This window comes from Agelaius phoeniceus, chromosome 3, assembly GCF_051311805.1.
Source record: "Agelaius phoeniceus isolate bAgePho1 chromosome 3, bAgePho1.hap1, whole genome shotgun sequence".
Taxonomy (NCBI): domain Eukaryota; kingdom Metazoa; phylum Chordata; class Aves; order Passeriformes; family Icteridae; genus Agelaius; species Agelaius phoeniceus.
In genome coordinates, this window is record NC_135267.1 from 54,508,040 (window position 1) to 54,524,813 (window position 16,774).

Below are 16,774 nucleotides of genomic sequence, written 5' to 3' on the forward strand. Positions count from 1 at the left end.
CTTGTGGTCACCTCAACTCATCTAATTGATGCTTATTAGCTTTTCTGTAGTTATCTTGAAGCAAAATCTGTAGCCCACTTGAAAACTGCAGCATTCTCTCTTGAAACTTGATAATTATGTATCAGACCTGAAATTACCACCTATCGTATTCTGCAGTCTTTCCCAGCACGTGATTCGGCTGCAATGTCTCTGGGAACACCTCCTTGCTGAGTAACTGGTAGGGTACTTGCTAACAGAGTGGTGAATAATGGTGCTGACATTACTAATAGTCCTCCTTAATCTCCCCCTTGCTTAAAATGCTGGCATCCCTGGAGGGGTGCTATGGCTCAACACCCAACACCAACACCACTCAAGCCAAATTGAGATCACATGTACCCTCTCCTCTTCCCCCTCAGGACAGCCAAACTAACTGGACTGGATTCCAAACTGGAAACACCAGCTCAGATATTTCTCAAAGGAAATCTGTTGTCCCTAAAGTCTTACAGAAACTTCATCAACTTTTTTGCACACACAGATAAATGCAAAAATGAAGTAAGAGCTATAAACTGAATTATAATATTTTTCAGGAAGAATTTCTTATTATATTAATAAAAAATTATTGTTGGCTCTTTAATGATTAACTGGGTTATTGAAGTCCTTCTATTACCATAATAAGGCAAGAGGCTGAAACCTCTAAAAGCAAAGAGACTCAGCAGTTTGAGTAGATGTATTCTTGGTCATTATTTCCCATTTAATATATAACACAATTTCTTTTCTATCAAATAGCTCAAAAATTTATATAAGGCAAGCATTATGTCCTTGATTTATCTCAATTCTGTATTATAGGTCTTTTGGGAAAGTGTGGTTTTGCATTTACACTAGTGATTAATATTTTCATGCCTGCCCATGTTAGTGTTAGTAGGGTTTGCCTTTCTAGATGGCAGAGCAGGAGAACAGTTTCTCATACACAGTAAAGTTCCAAACAAGCATGGAACCAGTAGTCCCCTACCAGGTAATCTGCCAAGAGGATGTAAATATATGATATCTCTACAAAAAAAAAAAAAAAAAAAAGAAAAAAAAGAAAAAAGTAGATGTTTATTCACCTCTATTTATCTTATTTACCTTAAGCGAAATCGCTCATGTAATACAAATGTCTGGTATCTTTCATTAGAAGAGCTCAAACTCTCTTCTTTGACTAAAGAAAAACAGAAGGAGTTGAGCTTCCCAATTGGGACACTTCTTTCAGTGATGGTAAAAAAAAAAAGCCAACCACTCTTACTCACTCCTTCATGATCCTAAATAAAATTTCTCCCTTAGTGCAATTATGAGCCTTATGTCTTTTATTTCATAGGTTTCCTCCATATATCTTGTACCTTAGCTGATGCCTTTCATTATCCTTCCTTTTCATGTGAGCCTTACTGCCCATTGCCTCAATTAGAGACTAATATATATACACATATGTATATATATTAAATCAGCACCGTTTTTGGTATTTGTCCTCAGGATTATGTAATAGAATGCCTTATTTCAAGAAAATAAAAAGAAGTTCCTTTCGAAACATTTCCAAAATTATTATTTCAGAATATAGATCAGAAATTATTTCAGAAAAGTAGTAAAAAGAATATTGATTTTATTTAATCTAAAAATATGTTCTCTATGTCTAAAGGTAAACTTGTAATTTCTACTCCCTCTACAGTCAGTCAGTCAGTCCCTCTACAATACATCTCTCAGTAGTGTGCTTTAAATGGGTTACATTCTGGATATGCCTGATTCTCTGTTTTGTTATCAAGGGAATCTACACAGCTAGGTTAGTGTTAAAATGCCCACATTTGGATTAGAGAAATGCCATCCATAGAAATTAATGAAAGAACAACTTGATTTTTTTTAAACTTCTTCAAGGCAGCATGATCAGATCTGTGTTAATCTCTGTTGAACACTGTATTTCAAAATCATTTGGGTCTCTCTCTCAGTCACCCAAGGACAAGCAGACAAAAAAATTATAAGTGATCATTGAAAAATTCTGCTATTTACCAGAAAGTCTTCTTACTAAATAGAGTAAATGGAAAATTTTGAATTGAAGAGATACATTTCTTTTGAATTTACTATCAGATGTTTGCAGCCAGTTTTGACTTGCTCCCACCCACGGGTTGAAGGTTTTTTAGGCACACAAAGCCCGACCGAAACTCACAGAATTACTTCAAAGAAAAGCAGCACTTGCAATTTTTCTCATGCAAATAAAAGACTACAGAGATAACAAACCACGTGTCTGTTTGCTGAGTGTTCTTTTGCAACCATTGCTTATCTGAGAAAAAGCAGCTGAGGATGATAAAGTCCTAGAATTCCTGACAATAGGTGAGATGAAGGCAGCTGGACAGTTTCACTTTTGTTGGAGTATAACTTAAACACCACTTTTATCACTGGAGGCATGGCCTTTGTGTTCCCTTTGGAGTCTACTGGATCAGGGAGGTATAATAGGAGACCTTAAAACTTTATATAATGATGACCGTTTCTACACAAGACAAACCAGTACTAAAAGTACAGCTCTCCAGGTGCTATGTGGCCTGAAGACAGGCTCATCTGGCTATTTCCAACACTCTTATGACCTGAAGGCTGCAGGCAGTTGTCCCAAGGCTAAAAGACAAAGCTGACAACAGCAGCACCAGCAGCATGTCACTGCTGCTCTTTTGTCAGTTCCTGGAGTCCTTCTCAGAATACCTCACACACAGCCTGTGCATGTGTTGAGGTGAGATCTCTGCCACTTCTGTCCCTTCTTTACCCAAAGGAACTGGGCTGGGAAAGGGAAGCTGACAGCTAGTAAGAAACATGGACACAGAAAATTTTATAGTGCAACTGTACAATCAGTATTGTAGCTCCTCAACCATTTGGAAGTGTGTACATATATCATGGACAGCACGGATTTGGACATTTCCCAAATGTTTCCAATCCAAATGGATTAGATTGGTTCCTCTTAAACATCTGGTGGTGCTCCCAGTATCCCACAGAGAGGACAGAGCATTGCTCACAGCTGCTAGTCTGGCAACTCCACGTCAGGGTCATGGCTGGGAAAGGGAAGGGAGACAAAGGCTTGTGTGTCTGAGTCAGCCTTTTTGTCCAGCCCTCACCTTTGGCAATAAAAGCCCTGCAGCCAAAATCACCTGGGTCACAAGCCTTCACAATGTGGTCCCACTTTGGCATACGTGCTCTTCTGGTAGTGACTGTCATCCTGAGTCCTCTGCCTGCCAGGGCACAGAGTGAAAATGATGTCACTGGAGAAGATCTCTATCCCCCTCTGTGGGACCTGGCCCCTGGAAACCTGCTAGATTTCCCAGTAAAGGACAACAAAATTGTTATCAGTGCTTGGAACTATCAAGATCGACTGGGAGTGTACAAGAGCTTGCTAAGTGCTTCAGCCAAATATTTTGATGCCTTTGGACCCCAAAACAGTGGCAATATTCTCTGGGGATTACCATTGCAGCATGGGTGGCAATATCGTACAGGTATGAATTATTTCCTTAAGATGCTGGCTTAGCAAAGTGTTTACCAGACCTGCTTAGAGGCTTCCTTTCCAAAGTTTCTGCCTCACAAGCACAGTATGGCCTCAGCATAAACTTTGACAGAGATGCCAAGTTGAAAAAGAAATGCTGAGTGAACACCCTTACCTTGCTGAGAAATAGCTATTAAAATTCCTTATAGGAAGAGGTCAGAATCCAGATTTGTGGTATATTTCAGCTGAAATATTGCCCACAATATTTCAGCTAACTAAAATATTTGGAAAGGCATTCCCAGTTGCTTCAGTTTATGTAGACAGATTTCAGGGCATGCATTCTACAATGATGTTCTTAAATTGTTAACTAATAGACTTTTATTTTTGTTAATGTCACAAGCTTCTAGAGGTCATTTGAGTTTTAGTTCTAAGACACATCTCCCTCTGAGAACCTGTTTCCATTTATTCTTCATGATCTGTTTAGAAGTAGCCTCTTTATTTTCTAAATATTTATTTCTAAATGTTTTTAACCTTTAGAATTAATTAATTCTAAATGTTAAAATTAATGTAATTAATTTTTACATTAATTTTTGTAAAAAACATTTATTTCTAAATGTTTTTTACAAAAATTGAAGTTTTTTCTGTTTGTTGGGGTTCTTTTTGTTTGCTTGATTGTGGGGTTTTTTTGGTTATTTTATTTTGTTTTGTTTTAAATTATGTCCAGATTCTAAGGGTTTATCCCCTAAAAGCTGGTTGTTGTCTAGGGGCACTCATTCTGGTTTGCTTGTTGTCCCTGCCAGGGGAGCAGACACAGAAACACATGTGAAAGGTTCCTTAAAGCTAAGGCCACAATATCTTATCAGGGGTAAACAAATGCATCTGACTGCCTGTTGTTTTCTTTATTGGATGTAACCCATTGTTACATGTGGTGGTGGTTTGGGTGACACTGAAGGTTTGAGAGAAGACAGAGATCCTGCACCTGGTGGTGAAGGAAGGCTGCCAGCATTTAGTCACACCTCATGGAAAATGTACTCCTAAGTCAAAATGAGGGAAACAAGATAGTACACAAAATACAAGCAGGAAACTAGCTGGAAAACAGCTCAAGTTTGGTTGGAGTTTAGGCAAACTTTTTCCTCTTTCCCTTCTTTATGTATACAAAAAGAAGAGCAGATGAAAGGGATGGCTGGTACAGCAGGAGAATTGACCCAATGTGTGGCAGAGGCAAAGATGCAGCAGCTACAGTTGAGTGGTGACCTGCTGGAAAGGAGGAGTTATGGAGTATGGCCTCATCCACAAAGTGAGGATGTGCCTTGTTGTAGTGACAACTTCCAAGTAGAGACAAGGGACATAGTTTGTCAGGGAACATTTGCCCCTGGTTGCATAGACAGGTAATGTCCTGTCACCTGCTTAAAGAGTCATAGGACTGACACTTAGATAAATTTTTTAATTTACATGACCAGAAGATTTAAAAAATACTAAAAGGAGAAATATCACATAGTTGGAAGTAGTTTTACAGTAAAAAAAAAGTGAGCATTTGAAAGATAAATGGAAGGGAGAAAGAATAACATAATTCTGGTGCATACAGTAATGAGGTTAGCAAGGGCTAAACCTAATCCAGATAGGCAGTGTGATAGATTAGTGATAAATGACTGAAGCATTTGTATATCAACATAATAAGCTTGGGCAAACAAAAGCAGGATTTGAGTTCATGGTGCAAGACAACAGAACTTTGAAAATATTACAAAATTTGTTGAATTAACAGTTCTGTCTTGTCCTGAAAGCTATGTTACTGAGAGAATATTTTTATGGATACAGTTCTGTATAAACCATGAAGAACAAATGAAGCTATTACTTAATAAGAGTGGCACGAAGAGTTGTGATAATCCACTCAGGGACATAAAATTAAATCAGTATTTTGCCTAAATTTACAGCAGAGAAAAGGATCTTGAGACAGCATGGCTATTAGGAGTGAGATTGTGGAAGCAGAAATTGTCACTTGGGAGGTAAAGCTAAACTGAAGGTCCTATCTAGAGAAACTGAGGAAACAGGATAGACTCTATACTCCCTTCATATACAGAAGTCCAAATCCAGGATCAAGAACTTTAAGAATTATTCACATGGTATTGTATGTCTGAAGTGCAGGAAAGATTGTGCCTGTACTGAAGAAGAAAAAAGGAGATAAGAACAGTATTTATTTGTCTTATATCAGTAGTAAACAAGACATTAGAATAAGTATAGAGGAAAGAATATTTAATGACATGGAACCAGATAGACAAAGGGATAAAGCACAGGTTATGTGAATCAAAGGTAAATTGTTTCAGGCTAATTTGATATCTTCTTTTGTCATACAAATGTTGGGGTTTTTTTCAAAAAGAAATGCATAAATGCATTTACTCCCTTTTACAGAACAAGGGAACTGCAAATCTGGTAAAGGAACACCTGAGGGAGAATTTAGCGATAACTGCTGCTAAAAGAAGTATAGGGCTAAGTGGAGGATGTGCTAGGAGTTCCTCATCAGCAAGATGAGAATAACTACGTTTAGCACTTTCAGTAACAACATTTCCACAAAAACAACTACAACAAAACCCCCACAAAACAACAACAACAACAACAAAAGACAACAACAAAAAAAAAGGTGGAGAAATCTTGCTGATGAGGTTTCACATAGTTATCGATAACACAGCTGAGAGGTACTGTCAATACAGATTAGCTTGGGTAGACCTGGATACTGAAATAACAATTGTGTTAAGCACAGGGAATAGGAGGAAGCAGAGACCACAAAAATGGTGTGGACACCTGTAAGTGCAGTTAATGCTTCCAGTTCCAATTTCTATCTTATAATTATCACTGATACTGCCTGGGAAATCTTCATTTTCCTGAAACACCAAGGCTAACAATATTTGGTTAGCCTCATGTACAATTCTTTTGCAACATTTTGTCTTTTTCTTCTTAGCCTTTATCCTTCCTATTCATCCTCTTTGCACACCAGTGATCTATTGCTGCCTGTTTTTGACAGTCTGTTGAAGTAAAATCTTGAAAAATTGAATCTTTCTGTAGATATTAAAAATTATAATCTTCATTTTAAAAAATGGGTTGAACTGCAACCCTCATTACTGCAAGTTTGTGTTCTCAGTGCTTGGCTACTGAAAGATACAGGTTTGAGTAACTAGCATGCCCCAAAGCAAAAGCAGTCTTCTGCCCAGTCAGCTAGGGAGAATAATTAGGATAATTTGTATGCACATTGTTCATGATCATCTCTTCTTCTTGAGTGTAAATATCAGAAAATTTGGTTTGGTAATGTGGTTTAGTTCTAATGTGGCAGAAATGACGCTGCCATTATTCAGCTGACTTGTCAGAGAGCAAGTGGTCTGCAGGGCAGTTTGGGAGCTTCTGGAATAGCTCAAGTCATTGCACAAGGCTGTGGTAATTGCATGCCATGCACTTAAAGCAGACTTCCTGACACTGCATGACAACACTTAATGTACATGTATGGTATTCTTTTAGGACTTAAGCTATTTCTTCATGCCACGTGCTCAAAGTAAAATATTCTCTCATGAATAATTACGAAATGTCTTGCATGTTTTGTACAGCACAGATGCTTGCAAACTTTGCTAATTAGTTACAGCAACGTTTGCATGCTTAGCTTCACAGTAAGGCTACGTTTGTCTGCATGATTAAGCTGGAAGTGATTCTGTATCACACAACCCAATTAGGTGAGGCAATTACTGGTACATTTAGTTTGTGCTATTTTGCTTGTTGAGCAGCTCTCCTGAACTAGCAGCCCTACATCTATTAGAAATGATGCTTCAGCCATGCATGTGCTCATGTCTGCATGTGAATGTATATTTAAATCTCACTAAAAATACTGCGATGTCCTGATTTCAAACAGTTCAATAAATTCACAGAATACATTTACAGTGAGGGATAGCTCACAATGTAAAACACAATCAAATTACTATGCAATGAGAAACTCAACTACTCTAGGACATTAGTTTATGAAGCAAAGTAACAGTGATTGTTTTGCTTCTCTAACCAAAAATCTGCATGCTTTATTCCTTAATCTTTTTTTCATCTCAGTGGGATTTCTTGTGTGAAATTTTGGGAAGTATTTGTCGAATTATTTCATTTGATTCATTTAGGCAGGTTAGCAGATCCTTCTGGTGTGACTTCCTGTGGCTATGAAAATGGAGAGCTCCTGTGCCAATCTGTAAGAAGCTGGTGGTCCTGTAAGTATATGCTGTCACACTGTTCTTCTCCAAAATAAATTAGTGTCCTTGAAGGACATCTGAAAATATTTCTTCCCCTTAGACTTCTCTATTGCATTATAATTTCAGTGCTATGTAATTCTCCATCACAAACTTGCAGCAAGACACCTAAGTGTGAGTGGGTAAATGAAAGTTAATTGATTTTGAATACTTACTTGAGGAAGGAGAAAAAAACCCCAACAAGTTTGCAGCCTTAAAAATATTTATACTGCAAATATTCATGTGAAAATATGAGGGAAACACCCTGACAGGTATACATATTTGTAAATATTTGTAGATATTTGCAGTTTACAATTAGTCCAGAGCAGATTTCTTCAGTTCAGATGCTTGCACTTCAAACTAAAACTTTGTGAGAAAATATCAAGCAGGAATCTTTGTGGTTCTTATACCATCCTTGGTTCTTTTTCCCTTAGAATATTTTCCCTCCATCACTTCTGTCCCTTGCTCCCTCAGCTTCCTTGATGCCCTGTTGTAAGTTCCTCTTTTCCCCAGACCTGGCAGTAGATTTGAGCAAGCAGATCTCTCCCTTCCCTGTCACAGGAATGTTTTTCCTTCAGGGGCCATTTGGATTAAGCTTCTGGCTGTGAATCGGCAGTTAAATGTATATATCTTCAAGTGAACAAAGACATAAGCATAGATAAAATTTAAAATGTAAATCTAGGGTAAAAATGACTGTGGTATTCACTTCAGTTTTGGTTTTCCCTCTCTGTGTTTGGATAGCACTAGTGCTCTGTGGGATGGTGTCCCACACAGTGTCAAGTAAAAAGAGTCGCTGCACAGCCTTTTGTAAGCAGGGGACCTTCCTGGAATAGAATCTACCACTTTTACTTTGTCAGTGTTTGAATTCCTGCTCTTCATTTACTTCTAAATATTGCATGTTTGCTTGATATCCATTTTGTTGCCTCCAGAAAATGTATAAACTCAGCTTTGATTTACCCTATTGAAGCAAGAGCATGCAGAGTCTTTGAGACTGCATGGAAACATCTCAGTGTTCTGAGGATATGAAAGCTTTCAGCTGACCTTCAGAGCAGCCCTCTCTGGCACAAGTAGTCACATGAAACCAGGAATGAGTTTAAACCAGAAACTCACATTTAATATACCTTGGGTGTATGGGATACTAACTGCTTAAGAACATCAGTCTCTTTGCCTAGAATAATATTCAGTATAGTCCTGTCCTGCATTGTTTTATGCCCTCTAAGTCACCCAAGCAGGTGCAAATATATAATATAGGCAAGAACACTTAAAAGAATATAAGCACCTTGTGATGTGGGATCAAGTTTTCAAATCCTTCTCATGAAAACAGGTGTTAGATATTTCCAGTTTTGTCAAGTACGTTATCTGCTTCTGGCCACTCCTCCCTTAGTGCCCTTCAAGGACTCACACTAAACGGTGTACTGAATAACACACTTTATTAACAAATACACTGATAATCGAACACTGTGACAGGTTAAGGTTCAGAGATTGCTGTTGACAGTAACTGATTGCAAAAATGCATTTGAAGCAATATATTGACCAATTCTAATCACCAATTAAAGCTGGCTAGAGATAATAATTTAGCTTGCACAGAATGAGGTTCTTACCCAATAGGCATCCCTTTGGGGGAAGAAGACAAGTTCAGCTTGTTGACTGATCCCAGATTATGATGGAGTCTTTTCTGACCTCCCTCCCCACTTTAGCTAGATTTATATTGCTTCCTTTGAGGGAAGAGAAAAGGTTAAGTTACAGTTGGTGACATTTCATGTTGATGTGGTGCTTGAGTCATTAGTATATGTAGAGAAAAGCAAGATGTGTTTTTGAGCTAATGAAGCAAAGGCCAGCTTCTGGTTACTGTCGTGTTCATTCCTTGGGCTTAGTTCCTGCTAGCTGCATGTTTTCAGTGGAGCATAACCACAACATCGCTCTGTTGCTCCGTCCTTTGTTTCATATCTGTGTCAATTTTGACAGACCATGACCACAGCACCTCCATGCTGCTCCGTCCTTCATTAACATCTCATGCTTAGAGCAATACACCGAGTTCCCTCAGTATCCCTGCTCCTAAGGTGTGCAGACCCGGTCCCTGCTGAACTGCAGCCAACACACACACTCCTTCTTTGTGAATTTTGTTTTGTGATTTTCAGCCATAAGGTGGAGCGATGGCTTCCCATTAGTAGGACATGGATACATGGTAGCTGTTCAGGTTTTGATGATTTTGGTCCTCACTGCTGGGATTTCATACAAAACATCAGTGCAGTCCGTGTCCCTGAGACCATGCATGGGCAAATGACTTCTTGGCATAACAGCTCAGAGGCGCCCACCCAAGAGGGAGAACAACAGATCCCCAGGGTTTTCTTCACTCAAAACTATTGAACTTCATTTCTACAAAGGGGACACAATTAAGAGGAGAACTTCAGATTCTCCTCTCAAGAGAGGAATAGCAAATAGCCCTGTGGGCACTCTCATGGGACAAGATTTGGCACCAGTGAGAACTGAGCCTGAGTTTCCTACATTCTGTGTCTGACTCCTCCAACTTATGGAGCAGACCAAAGAAAGTCATCATCATAAAATAGATCTGAACAGATAAACTGAGGTAATATCACGCAATTTTCAGTGAGTGAAATATTTTTTAGAAGCAAAATTATTATTTTCCAGTAAAATATCACATTTCCCTTTCTCATAGGTCTAGGGTACATAGAAGAGGGTTTTTTAATAGCAACAACACTTGTGGAATTCCCCTTAGTCTTTCTATACCTAGTTTGCAATTAGTATTTGAGAGACTTTTCTTGCCCTGTCCATTACAACCTACAAGGTCTAACTTTTTTCCATTAGCTTTTTTCCTTTCCTGTAAAATAAAACACAGTGGAAGCTCATAAAATGCTCTTAAAGGACAATGCATAAATGAACACTACAAATCATATCTAAATCAATACAAGAGTCATGTTTATTACATTTCAGTACATATATTCCACTGCTGAACACAGTTGTATTTGTGGTATTTCGAACAGTTGCATTTGGTGTGGGAGAGAGCTCATTTTCTTATGTGAGAATTTTTCATTCGCTTGTGATTAACACCTGCTGTCTTTTAATTGTTGTTACAGGTATGAATTACTATCTGTCTATTATACCCTTTCTGGGGGCAGTGGAGGCTGGCCTCTTTGGGCAGCTGCCATATGAGATAGAAATATTGCCACCAGGGGAGCAAAAAGATGACTTCTGTTACAGCGTTAAAGACTGCTGGTCTCGCATGCCCAAGCTCATGGATGACTGGAAAGCCTTTTTTGAAGTAAATAATCTTTTTAAAATGTTTTTAGAAATTATACCAAAATATTAGTTTTAAAAACTATTATTACTGTCATTTTTAAGATTCAGAGAGCTTAGTTTGTTTTCAATAGCAGCTTCATGTAAAAATGAAGCAGGAAAAATGGAAAGCATAACATACAGTGAGTCAGAAATAAGTAGGACAGGATTTTTAAAAGTTATAGAATTTTTCTCTTCTTTTGAGACAGTTCTGTATTTTGGCCTCTGTTCCAAGACACTGTTTTGTATTCAATTATATTTGTATTCTTCCAATACTGCTTATCTTAGCAATACAAAATGAGCCTGTGAGATGGAACACTGCTCTTAAAAAGTGGCCTTTGGTTGGTTTTATAAGGTTTGTTTATTTCTTTAAACATCTAAAACTTAAAAATGCTGAAACATCATTCAGAAGTACACCTATTCTCTTTCCTTCTCACTCTGCTGTTGTCTAATCCCAAAAATAACAATATTTCTTACTTCATAGATTTAATAGCTATTTTTTATAGCTAGACTACTGCAGTCAATATTTTTTATTGGTAGTCAACTGATAATGAGCAGGAATGTTAAACTGTAAGTCCCCCTTGCGAGTGAAAGAAGTTGTTTAAGATTAAGACTGGATCTGTCTTCATAAGAACATTTTTTCCATACACCATGTTTCAGAAGTTATTGTAAAATATCTACTCCTCATATAACTATAATGATAACAAGGATAATTTTCTTCTTTTTCTGAAAATCTCCAGAAAGTTGTGGTTAAAAGAATATTGATAAATTTTTAAAGATAATAAGGAGTCCCCTATTTTAGTACTGAATATTCCATGGCACTCAGATACAAAAGTTCACTGAATTTTTGTAACCAAATACTGAAATTATGTGAATAAAAGAATAAAACCCTTGCAATGCTGAAGTCGAAAAACAGCAGCTATCACTAACTATACAAATGCAATTTCCTTTAACTTATTATTTTGCGAGGTATGTGCTCATATAAAAAAAAAAAAGGGTTTAAACCTCCCCTCTCATTTTATGCCCCTTTTTCTCCCTGTTGCTGCAGTATCTGCTATCTACAGAACGCAAAGCTGTCAGCTCTGCCAGCCTCTCCTCCTTCAAACTGGACGATGCCCTTGGCCTCATGTGGAAGGCACACACCTCCTCCATTGCTTACGCACTCCCCAAATTCCATGACAGGTAAGGGCAATAGAGCAGTGTCCATGGAGCATCTTTCCACCTCCAGGCCTCTTTGGAAGGATGGTATCCTAACAAAGTCTGCATGAGCCCTTGTACTGACACTGTCATATTTTCTGAAAAATCCCTTTGCCAGGATTTCTTCTCCTGGGAAGCTGAGAAGCCTCAGAGAAAAATGAAAACGATAATTATCTGATTCGCTTCTCCTGTGTTTTGCTGCTTTGGAATGTGGTTTGGAGATTGTTTATCAACTGATCATTGTTTGATTGGTTTCATGTGAACTTTTTGACTTAATGACCAATCATGGTCCAGCTGTGTCGGGACTCTGGAAGGGTCACGAGTTTTTCATTATTATCTTTTAGCCTTCTGTCTGTATCCTTTCTCTATTTTTTAGTATAGTTTAGTATAGCATTCTATAATATCATATCATATCATAAAATAATAAATTAGCCTTCTAAGAATATGGAGTCAGATTCATCTTTCCTCCCCACAACAGAAGACCATGGAAATGCCACACTCATACCTTAGGCATCTACTCCATAGGCTCTGCTCTTCCTTCCCCTCTCTCAGAGTGTGGGATGACCAGTGAGAGATGGCTGCCCAAACTGTGATGACCAGTCAGGCTCTGGGCTTAAAATGAGATGCTGGTTCCCCTCTGGGAGCCAGGGCCTGGTTCAGGAGCTGTGTTTAATCTGGGAAGAGGCAGGGTTGCCAAGAGAAATTGGGTATAAAGTACTTAAGGAGGCTTCAAGTCACAGTGGCGCTGAGGCCACTCAAGATTTTATACTGAACAAAAACCTTTGGGATAAATGATCAACTAGTGTGTTCTACAGGAGAATTCAGTTATCTGCCACATTTTTTATTTTCTTCTCTTTCAGCTTAAAATATCTCTCTGATCCAGAAGCAAATTTTGGTGAAGACTGGGCTAATGCTGTAGATTTCATTGCTGCCACACACTTCAGTACAGACTTACTGACCACAAACAACTTCCAGGCTTTCCTGCCCCAGAGGATGCTTGTTGAAGGGGATGTTCTCCCATCCATTAGTGACTTCAGTCCAGGGCAAAATAAGGTTCTGGTGTCACTGAGAGCTCTTCACAAAGTAAATAAAATAACAGGTATGACCTTGACCTACAGATGTCTGTTGTCCATAGATATTAATATCTTGTTCTCTCTACATACCTTTCTCCATATGAATACAGTGAATGTTTGATATAAAGTAGTATAAATCTTAGAGACTAAGGAGTAATTGTTTTATTGTTAGTGTCTATAAGATGTATACTACTTTATAGTAGTATACATCTTAGAGACTAACAGTAAAACAATTAAAATACAACCATAAGCAAACAATGCACCAGACAGCAAATGCTGGTGGGATAACACTGACAATATGAGGGATTTCAGTGAGAAAAAACCCCAAAACATTATGGGAGCAGATAATCTTACTCTCTTTTCCCAGTTTTCACAGGAACTTTAAAAACAGAGATGTTTTTTGTTTTTCACCAGTTGAATCTGAAACAATTATAACTGTAAATGAAATTATTATACCAGTTGAATAAGAACAAACAAACGAAAAGTAAATTATCATAAGCAACAGTTTTTGTGTCCACAAGTGTTCTGGTTTCAGTTTTTGGTTCTCTCTTGGTCTTTGATTTATCAGAGATCTGTCCCAGCAAAACTATCCCTAGTCAATGCTGACTTTATCATATTCACCAAAATAAGTCGTACATCACCATCCAGTGGTGCAACATAGAATTACACTCTCCAGAGGATTCAGTTCTTTCATAGATCCTTCTGGGCTGGCTATTTTTGTTTGACCTTTATGAAGCAAAGTTATTTTGAATCTTTAAATTAAAATAGAATGTAAAAATACACAGAAAAATTGGCATGCCTAGCTATGGCACTTGTGATCCTCTTCTATCCATACATTTCACTGAAAATTCTCTCTCCAGTTGGATTTAAAGCTGAAAAAGATGTGAAATAAAGCTATTCAGTGCTACAAAAGAGCATCTTCCCATCACAGAGTGCTTCCCTCACATTTTTCATGCAGCATTATTTTAGGAATCTGAATAAGGGTCTGAACAGATCTATTGCTTGCTTGGCAGCCTATGACACAGTTCAGGGTTTCTTGACATACCTCCAGGAAAGGAAAGGAGCACAGCAAGGAAAAGCATGACCAGAAGGACAGGAAGGAGGGTCGAGAGCACCAGGGTAGCACACCAGGTGAGGAAAGCCCTGCAGGGAGAGAGGGAAGGATGTATGGATGCTGAACATCGTAAGTGGAAGGAGATAGAGAGATAAGCTTCATGCAGGTGCAGCCATAATGAATCCCATAGCTGAAATCCCTTGCTTTTCAGGGGAAAGATTTCCCTGACTTTGCTCTAAGGGATGAGATTTGAATTCAGTTGCCACCTAATTCAGCCTGGTAACTGATTTGCAGATCAGAAAAAGGAGCTTTAAAATGAATTTGACTGCATCGAAATCCACAGCTTCAACAGGGACCTGAAAGACCCTACCTTAGTGCTACAAAGCACAGGTGACAAAACAGACTGTTTTTGTAGATGCTTTTAAATACATCTTGTGAGAGACAGGGTTCTCTACTGGTACTGCAAACTTCAACAGCAGATAGAGGGCCTTACTTCCTCCTAGAACGGGACCCTGTCCAAACCAGAGTGAGACTTGATTTCTTGATTCAGAGTTTGATTACTCCTTATTTTTGTTCAGTTGCCCCCGCTAGTCCAGCAGGAACTGTAATGAGAGTTGTGCTGCTTCTAAAGCTTTTCTACCCATAGACTGTCAGATCAACTTTTTACCCAAAAGCAGATAGGAGGAGAATAAATTCTTCTTACAGTAGACATTTTTACCCTCATATTTCCCCTCTATCCACTCCAAAGGTGAGCACTCACTGGGGTGAGGAGTAGGCAGTGACTATCCTGCAAACCGGTGCTGATGCTAGGCTGGGTTGGTCAAGCCACACGTCCTAGAGAGCCACTGCTTATCACCTGGACTTAAGTATTTGGATCATTTCCTTCTTTAGCTTGATTTCTTAGCTGGCAGAAAGTGAACACAGTTTTAGAGAGAAAATGGAGACAGGTCTGACTATAACTCCCAGGCCACTGCTCCATAAACCATGGAGCTACGTGCCAGAGCAGACAAAGACCCTCCCATAAATCTTCAATCATTTCGATCTGCAACACTGGTGACACGGGAGCAAGCCCCGTTGTCTGTCAATACAAAGGATCCTGAGCTGAATGAGTGCTCTGCGTCTCCCTGCACATTTGTAGGCAATTATCACCCCCTCGGCAAGCTCCAGCTTTGTCTACAATTCTCTGTCCCCAGCAGAGTGTGGAGTGCTTGTTGCCAGACGCGCACTTGGTCCCTGGTACGCTGCGAGCTGCATGCGCTCCATGCTAATTTGCCAATGTCATGTTGTGTTTCTTTCCAAGGAGGATTGGTGCTGAAGATCTGGCAAAAGGCTATGTCCACCGAAGCAGGAAGAAGAATAGGCCGAGAACTGATTGAAAGCTTGCCTTCCGGCCAGAAGCTCGAGCTACTTGACCTAATAGGAATTTAGAATTATTGGGAAGGAGATGATTTGAAAGTTCCCAGTTCCTTGAGAAAGAGCGCTTCCAAGGTGGATTGATTTAATCTATTAGTGGACATGTGTCTGGTAGTCTGGCCTTGGTAATTTCTTACAGCAGGATTTCCTGAGTAGCCATGCATGTCTTTCTCTCATATAGAATCGATATTTTTAACCTTAAGTTTCCTATTTCATTTGATAACTCAATTCCTTATAAATAAAAAAAAAAAAAACCTCACAGAAAAATCTTACTTTACTACTTTTTGTGGCCTTATAAATAATGTATCATATTTGGAGACAAAATTAAAATCAGGCAAAATATATTTGGTTTCAGACTGTTTTTTTTTTCCCTGTAGGCAGGGATTCCACTAGATATGTAATTACTTGATCGTCTAACAGATTATCAGAAGAAACTTTTTTTTGAAGTTCTGATCCAAAAGACTTGACTGTCAAATCTCAAGGCTGATAAGTCAAATGCCTTGATTGTTTCCCACCAAAGCTGCTATTTTGCAGAGCAGCTGCAATCAAACTGGAAGCTTTCAGGCTTTTCAGATTAGGTACTTGAGTACAGATAGATTCCCTTGCTATGCTGTTTTGCAACAAGTACATGCCTCACGTGGTAGAGCAGAGCCAGACCAGAGCAGTCCTGAAGCAAATTAATTTATTCTGTACCAGCTTTTATGTGACAGCAGAGATTTCTTGTACTTGATTCATTTCACTTTCTTCAAGAAAACTTTGATCTATATATGAATTTATGTGATTGTGTGCCCTGTAGAACCACAGGTTGCTTTTCCATTCCCCCATGTCTGATCCACTTGTTGTAGTGTGTCATATGTTGGATTTGGTTACTGAGGAAGAGCTGTATTTGCAATGTTTGCACTCCCAATGCCTGGAACACTCAGACCCAAGAGTTGATCCCAGTCTTCGGGGTGATAACACACATTTGGAATCGGTTATAACTTGAAAACAGAGGTTGTGGGGAGGTGAGTCAGGGGTCCTGCATGCAGACAGGGCT

At 38.8% G+C, this 16,774-nt stretch overlaps 1 protein-coding gene across 1 annotated transcript; it reads left to right on the plus strand.

The window, feature by feature from the left end:
- The first annotated feature begins 3,154 nt into the window (after positions 1 to 3,154).
- On the plus strand, positions 3,155 to 15,976 carry C3H6orf58 (chromosome 3 C6orf58 homolog). The gene is made up of 6 exons (XM_054629450.2): positions 3,155 to 3,476; positions 7,603 to 7,689; positions 10,803 to 10,987; positions 12,050 to 12,183; positions 13,059 to 13,297; positions 15,626 to 15,976. The coding sequence occupies exons 1-6, from the start codon at positions 3,155 to 3,157 to the stop codon at positions 15,751 to 15,753; spliced, it is 1,095 nt and encodes a 364-aa protein (XP_054485425.2). The 3' UTR covers positions 15,754 to 15,976.
- Positions 15,977 to 16,774: the final 798 nt, after the last annotated feature.